General features: G+C 41.2%; 1 protein-coding gene across 2 annotated transcripts in view; it reads right to left on the bottom strand.

Moving 5' to 3' along the window:
* Positions 1-1,426: 1,426 nt before the first annotated feature.
* Positions 1,427-8,341, bottom strand: part of LOC109896195 (kremen protein 1) — a 93,150-nt gene continuing 86,235 nt past the window's right edge. Inside the window, exons 9-11 of one of the 2 annotated variants that reach the window (XM_031829671.1) lie at positions 4,974-5,183; positions 4,294-4,378; positions 1,427-4,025 (exon numbers count right to left, since the gene is read on the bottom strand). In XM_031829671.1, the coding sequence (XP_031685531.1) occupies positions 3,866-4,025; positions 4,294-4,378; positions 4,974-5,183 (455 nt within the window). In that variant the 3' untranslated portion in view covers positions 1,427-3,865. The remainder of the gene's footprint in view (positions 4,026-4,293; positions 4,379-4,973; positions 5,184-8,341) is intronic. The other variant, XM_031829672.1, reaches the window with a different exon arrangement.

Genomic DNA, 8,341 nt, shown 5'->3' with positions numbered 1-8,341 from the left:
CTAACCATGTGTATGTGACCATTAACATCTGCTAACCATGTGTATGTGACCATTAACATCTGCTAACCATGTGTATGTGACCAATAACATCTGCTAACCATGTGTATGTGACCATTAACATCTGCTAACCATGTGTATGTGACCAATAACATCTGCTAACCATGTGTGTGTGACCAATAACATCTGCTAACCATGTGTATGTGACCAATAACATCTGCTAACCATGTGTATGTGACCATTAACATCTGCTAACCATGTGTATGTGACCAATAACATCTGCTAACCATGTGTATGTGACCATTAACATCTGCTAACCATGTGTATGTGACCAATAACATCTGCTAACCATGTGTATGTGACCAATAACATCTGCTAACCATGTGTATGTGACCATTAACATCTGCTAACCATGTGTATGTGACCATTAACATCTGCTAACCATGTGTATGTGACCATTAACATCTGCTAACCATGTGTATGTGACCAATAACATCTGCTAACCATGTGTATGTGACCAATAACATTAGATTTGATTTCTGTAAAATTTCAAATGGTTTTGGTTTCCAGAAGAACAGAACTGTGTAAAGTTTCAAATGGTTTTGGTTTCCAGAAGAACAGAACTGTGTAAAGTTTCAAATGGTTTTGGTTTCCAGAAGAACAGAACTGTGTAAAGTTTCAAATGATTTTGGTTTCCAGAAGAGATAAGAGCCAAACTGGATGAAATACTATTTATGTATCATTGTACAACTAGTAAAGCATCTAAAAGCAATTATAAAATATAAACACTTAGATTAGCATCTTTTTACAGCTACAAGTGCATAAACGTTTTGAACCAGATGAATCAGCTCTGACTGTGTTTCTGATTGGTGGGAAAGAAAACCTGAAAAGTGCTCGACCAATAGAAATAGAATCCTAACATTATTATACATATACAACCTGATATATAAACATATATCTCATATTGGTATGGTTTAACCTATCTGAAACAGTGACATTAACCTGCTGTCTGCTAACACAGTGGACACTGAAACAGTGACATTAACCTGCTGTCTGCTAACACAGTGGACTATCGATGAGTGCTTTTATCCATCCACCCCATATTATTTGTGATTTAGCTGAGAGTTGAGTGAGGTTGTTTGGGTCTGCTGAGGCCTCTGAATGTGGGGATCTGAAGCTGCTGAATATGTGTGGGGGGGGGGGGGGGGGGGCCCTCCAGCCTCCCAGCTAAGTTGCAGTTCATGAGTAAGTACACAAACGAGTGATGGATTTCACCATCGCTTTGAAATAGCAGGACATATGTCACATTGAATTACACAACATACAACAGGATTTACCCCCTCCTTGTAATCAAGTGGCAACGTAAGGAGAACAATATGTTCAGTAATGTCCAAGAGGACACAAGACCACATAGAAAATAAAAGTGGGGAAAAAATTAAGCAAATGTTTATTTTCAAAGTCTCACCCATTCTACTATAATTCTCTTTGACATAGTCTGTTATACAGTGACATAGTCTGGTATAGAGTGACAGTCTGTTATAGGGTGACGTAGTCTGTTATAGGGTGGACAAGGTTCCCAACTAATAGAAACACAGGGAGGAGGGGGAGAGGAGAGGAGAGGAGAGGAGAGGAGAGGAGAGGAGAGGAGAGGAGAGGAGAGAGGAGAGGAGAGGAGAGGAGAGGAGAGGAGAGGAGAGGAGAGGAGAGGAGAGGAGAGGAGAGGAGAGGAGAGGAGAGGAGAGGAGAGGAGAGGAGAGAAGCCTACAGTAGCAGGCTTGTAGAAGATACTTAAGGCTTAAACACAGTGTGTGTTCCTAATGTCACCCTACTCCCTATATAATGCACTACGTCTGACCAGAACCCTATCGGCTATTTGGGACATAGCCAGTCAATAGCCAGTCAAACCAGATCAGAACCAACAGCTGAGTGGACAAGAGAGAGAGAACCTATGAGCATTTCAAAAACTATTTTAAAGGTCAAAATCATGCTTTTCATAAAATTGGATGAAAAGTGGATGAAACCAGATCTAAGTATGATGACCAAAGTATGAAAAATGACTTCTACATTGGTTAAGTTTGATCATAAGGTTACTGGTCAAGGTTACCCCCCACCCCCCATGACAAACACTTGGATAAAGGAGGTGAGGTTATGAAGGGGAAAGGTTGACATCACCCTAACTCAGTCATTTTAATACACCAATGGTAACATAGCGTTCCCTTACCTAATTTAAATAAGTACCACCTTGTAACCAACATCGGAGAAAGTGTGTTTGGAGGGGCGTTGTTTATATAGCTAGATAGCTACTCTACTGGTGCCAAACTTTGACTGTAGGGTGTCAGCAAATAGAATTAAAAGTCTACCCTATTCATCTATGGAAAAGATAACTATGTTATGATAACTATAACTATGTCATCTGTATCATCTGTGTCTGGTGTTAGCTAGTTACTGGCTAGGTAGGTTTTCAGCCAGCATGGAACGCTCAAAACTCTGATGTAGTTGTCATGTCAACACATCTGTCAGTTCTGCTGTGGATCGCATCACAAGAGATATGCCAAATGGGAGATGTACAAAACATATACAGAATTGATGCAACGTCAATGTTGTTTTGTGTTTCACCAAATTATCTTGAGATGATTTTACTGCAACACTGCTCACTGTATTCAAGTTGTGTTTAGGCGTTAGGCGTTCAAAACTTCCTCGTAGTTAGCCAAGCGTTTCAATCCCCCACCGATATTATGGGTGATATTAATATTTAATCACTCAAAAGGCTATTTTACATGGGAATCCGTATGACTGTTCGGGACCTTAAAACAGCAGTTGTTAAATTACACCCGACCCTCTTCTACCTTTCTTCTCCTTCTGTTTCCTTCCTTCCTTCCCTCTCCTCCTCCATCCACCCCGTCATTGGAGAGACTTCTGACACGGTTCCCTCCAGAGGCAGTGTGGCAGAGAGAGAGAGAGTGTGGAAGCGTTGTTTTTTTCTCTCTGTATTCATGTCTTTTTTTAGATGAGTTCTTTCTTCAGGACTTACTCATGCTATCTATCCTCCTCGCTCCAGACAGAGCAGGTAAATCACCTCTCTTCTCTCTCTCTATACCAAACTCTGGCCTACATAACACACCATAATTACAGGTAACTCATTGCTGTCCGAGAGGAAAGGGGGTCCCTTTCAGGCTTAGCTGGCTGTGGTGGTTGAATAACTGCCGATTGTCCATAGTGGTATTAATTGTACTTACATAACTGAGTCAGAGTTACATGTACCGTAATATGACGAGGTTGATGTCCTCGTCCCTTGATAACGATCAGGATTCAACCCCCTTTTTCTATGTGAGACACCAGTCACAGTCACTGACAGGGAATATGCATGGCTCCCTTTGTTGTTCGCAGATTATTAAATGAGGAGAGATGCGTAGTCTGTCATTTTGTGCCCCACTTGGAAACAGTTGCAATGGAAGACCTGCATTCTGGAGGAGTCCTGTGGAAACTGGAATCTGATTTGGCCCCAGCCAACCCCTGTCTTTAGAGGAGGACTTCAATAATCTATCAGACATCCATGGAGAGACAATGGAAGTAGAACCCCAAGAATATGAGTGCCGTGCAGTAAAATGTCCACCTTGAGCTGTTTGTACATCTCCTCTCCTCTCCTGCCTTGTACACAGCAGACACAGACAGCCATGTCTGGGCCATTTTGGTAGTAGTCTCTCAGTGAGTCAGTGAATCAGTCATTAGTTAGCATGTTAGCTTTGTAGCTCAGTGCCCCATGGAGTCTCATTGATTTGGGGCGGCCAGCTCTGTTGCTAGCTCTGGTACGGTAGGCCCTGGTACAGGGTTCAGTAGTGATGGCGGTAGTATACCAGACTGCAGTTCCCTAGTTGCCCACCAGAGGGCTGAGGTCTCCGTGGTGGTTCTTTAGCTTTTTCTTGAAAAGAGAGATGGTGGAGGGCTGGTAAAGGATGATCCAGGGCTCAGACCCAGAACTCTGACCGCTGCAGCTCTCTGAACCACTGATGGTCGGGATGTTGGGAGATCTGGAAGAGAAGAGGGGGAGAGGAGGAGAGAGGGAAAAGGTAATGGGAGGGAAGGAGGGCGAAGGAGAGAAAGAGAGACACAGAGACATCGCACAGAGAATAGTAACATTAGGTTATACATTCCATTAGCTTGTGGCTCTTACAACCTTAAAAAGACATCACTTGGCATCAACTATACTTCTGTTACACTCTGAGGTTTTAGTACAATACCACTTGACAACTTTATTGTTCATAAGTTACAGTGAACAACAGGAAATGTGATACTTACTTGACTGTGACATGAAGCAGTAGTTTGGTCACCATGACAATGACTGTCAGAGTCAGGAGAGCAGCCAGAGTGTAGATGGTCCACTCTGGCAACACACAAACATAGAATTTACCTCAGACACTTCAGAGGAATACATACCAGTTAGCACTTCTAGAGAATCTGGAGGCATTTTATAGGCCCTCAGATCAGAAAGATATACAAGGGGGCTATAAAACAAAAATAGTTTGGCAGATCTAGACCATATGAGTTTGTACAGTACTATAATGCTTGTACTGCCAGCACACGTTACCCCAAAGACCTTTATCAGAACATATTCTGAGGGCAAAATATTAGTACACACGTTATTACATCAGCGTTATATATCTGACAGTATTTGGCCCAGGTCTCACACCTTCTTCATAACACATGATGTGCATGGTGAACAATAACTTGTTAAATACATCCATGCACATGTCATGAAAACATAGTGAGACCAGGTAGCTATAAAAAGGAACCCTATAGGAGAAAGCCTTCTGTTAAATCTAAAATGATTTACTAGGCATTACCTATGCCCTTTGTTAATGTACAGCCCTGTGACAGAAGCCTCCTTAGTAGAAATAGTACCAACCCCTATCAGAGAGAAAGGTATGGTGAGAGAGAGACGGAGGGAAGGATGGAGAGAGATGATGATGTCTACATACTAGAGGTGTATCCGTTCGTACCGTTGGGTCCGACCCACTGACCTGGCATGTTGTGGTCCGGTTTACCAGGACTGGATGTTATCACGTAGAGGATTTGTGAGGAGCGACCATTAGTTTTCTCCGTTACTCCTCCCAGCTGAGGCTCCACCGTACTGGTGTCCTCTTCCTCCTCCTCCTCTTCTTCATCCATAGGCCTGGACCCTCTCAGAGCTGAAACACCAACAATAACAACAACACACATCAGAATGTGTCCATGTGTCTACCTGTGGCTGCTGCTGCGTTTGTCCCCAAACCAGGAACACTTGGTTTTCTTCATGTCTTAAAAATACTAAAAGTCAAGACATGGATGGTCTAAATCAGGAAAATATTATATATCCTTATGAGATGACAAAACATGCTGGAAGTTAATCTCATTCCTTATCTCTACCATGACTGGTGACCTGACTGAATCTTTACCAGAAGTAAACAAATAGTTTGAGTTGTCTCCACCCAACAGAATGCTGTGCTGCCGCTGTGGTAACATACTGTTTGGAATTTACATCAATCCATCTTAGCCTCAAGGGGAGTCTCTCTCTTTCTATATCTCTCTCTGTTTCTCTCTGTGTAGCTCTCTCTCTCTTTCTCTGTAGCTCTCTCTCTCTCTCTCTTTCAATTCAATTCAAGGGGCTTTATTGGCATGGGAAACACATGTTTACATTACAAAAGTAAGTGAAATGGACAAAGAAAAGTGAAGTAAACAATAAAAAGTGAACAGTAAACATTACACTCACAAAAGTTCCAAAATAATAAAGACATGTCAAATGTCATATTATGTCTATAAACAGTGTTGTAATGATGTGCAAATAGTTAAAGTACAAAAGGGAAAATAAATAAATGTGGGTTGTATTTACAATGGTGTTTGTTCTTCACTTTTCTTGTGGCAACAGGTCACAAATCTTGCTGCTGTGATGGTACACTGTTGTATTTCACCCAATAGATATGGGAGTTTATCAAAATTGGGTTTGTTTTTGAATTATTTGTGGGTCTGTGTAATCTGAGGGAAATATGTGTCTATAATATGGTCATACATTTGGCAGGAAGTTAGGAAGTGCAGCTCAGTTTCCATGTCATTTTGTGGGCAGTGAGCACATAGCCTGTCTTCTCTTGAGAGCTAGGTCTGCCTTTGGAGACTTTTCTCAATAGCAAGGCTATGCTCACTGAATCTGTACATAGTCAAAGCTTTCATTACTGTTGGGTCAGTCACAGTGGTCAGGTATTCTGCCACTGTGTACTCTCAGTTTAGGGCCAAATAGCATTCTAGTTTGCTCTATTTTTGGATAATTCTTTCCAATATGTCAAGTAATTATCTTCTCATTTTCTCACAATTTGGTTGGGTCTAAATGTGCTGCTGTCCTGGGGCTCTGTAGGGTGTGTTTGTGAACAGAGCCCCAGGACCAGCTTTCTTAGGGGAATCTTCTCCAGGTTCATCTCTCTGTAGGTGATGGCTTTGTTATGGAAGGTTTGGGAATCGCTTCCTTTTAGGTGGTTGTAGAATCTAACGTCTCTTTTCTGGAATTTGATCATTAGCGGGAAATTGCCTAATTCTACTCTGCTTGCATTATCTGGTGTTTTACATTGTATACTGGGGAAATGTCTACTGAATTCTGTCAACTGTACCTTTTTTGGAAAAACATTATTTTTTGTCTTAATGAGATTTACTGTCAGGGTCCAGATCTGACCAAATCTGTGAAGAATATCTAGGTGCTACTGTAGGCCCTCCTTGGTTGGGGACAGATCATCAGCAAACGGTAGACATTTGACTTCAGATTCTAATAGAGTGAGGCCGAGAGCTGCAGACTGTTCTAGTGCCCTTGCCAATTTGTTGATATATATGTTGAAGAGGGTGGGGCTTAAGCAGCACCCCTGTCTCACCCCACAGTCCTGTGGAAAGAAATATGTTTTTTTGCCAATTTTAACTGCACTCTTGTTGTTTGTGTACATGGATTTTATAATGTTGTATGTTTTTTCCCCCAATACCACTTTCCATCAATTTGTATAGCAAACCCTCATTCCATTTTTAAGTCAACAAAGCATGAAAATACTTTGCCTTTATTTTGTTTTGTTTATTTGTCAATTAGGGTGTGCAGGGTGAATACGTGGTCTGTTGTATGGTCATTTGGTAAAACTACAATTTGACATTTGCTCAGTACATTGTTTCACTGTGGAAATGTACAAGTCTGCTGTTAATAATAATGCAGAGGATTTTCCCACGGCTGCTGTTGACGCATATCCCACGGTAGTTATTGGGATCAAATTTGTCTCCACTTTTGTGGATTGGGGTGATCAGTCCTTGGTTCCAAATATTGGGGTAGATGACAGAGCTGAGGATGATGTTAAAGAGTTTAAGTATAGCCAATAAAAATGCGTGGTCTGTGTATTTTATCATTTTATGTAGGATACCATCAACACCACAGGCCTTTGGGTTGGAGGGTTTGTATTTTGTCCTGTAGTTCATTCAATGTAATTGGAGAATCCAGTGGGTTCTGGTAGTCTTTAATAGTTGATTCTAAGATTTGTATTACATCATGTATATGTTTTTGCAGTTTATTCTTTGTTATAGAGACAAAAAGATTGGAGAAGTGGGTTATCCACGCATCTCCGTTTTGGATAGATAACTCTCCGTGTTGTTGTTTGTTTAGTGTTTTCCAAATTTCCCAGAAGTGATTCGATTCTATGGATTCTTCAATTACATTGAGCTGATTGCTGACGTGCTGTTCCTTCTTTTTCCGTAGTGTATTTCTGTATTGTTTTAGTGATTCACCATAGTGAAGTCACAGACTTAGGTTTTCTGGGTCTCTATGTTTTTGGTTGGATAGGTTTCTCAATTTCTTTCTTAGGTTTTTGCATTCTTCATCAAACCATTTCTCATTGTTGTTCATTTTCTTCGGTTGTCTGTTTGAAAAAAAAGATTTGATAGGGAAGCGGATAGGTGAAATATATTGTTTTGGCTTTCTACTGACACGTTTGCACCTTCACTATTACAGTGAAATGTTTTGTCCAGGAAGTTGTCTGAAAGGGATTGAATTCATTGTTGTGTCATTGTTTTTTGGTAGGTTTCTGCACTACTTTCCTTCCATCTATAGCATTTCTTAATATTGTGCAGTTCTTTTGGCTTTGAAGTCTCGTGAGTATTGCTCTGTTCAGATAGACTGTTTTTTCTGTGACCTGATAGGGGTATTAGTGGTCTGACTGTGAACGCTCTGAGATACTCTGGGCTGAGGTCAGTGATAAAGTAATGTACAGTACTACTACCAAGGGATGAGCTGTAGATGTACCTACCGTAAGAGTCTCCTCGAAGCCTACCATTGACTATGCACAGACCCAGCGCG

The sequence above is a fragment of the Oncorhynchus kisutch genome, linkage group LG8 (assembly GCF_002021735.2).
Source record: "Oncorhynchus kisutch isolate 150728-3 linkage group LG8, Okis_V2, whole genome shotgun sequence".
Classification (NCBI taxonomy): domain Eukaryota; kingdom Metazoa; phylum Chordata; class Actinopteri; order Salmoniformes; family Salmonidae; genus Oncorhynchus; species Oncorhynchus kisutch.
This window is presented reverse-complemented; position numbering and strand designations above follow the sequence as displayed.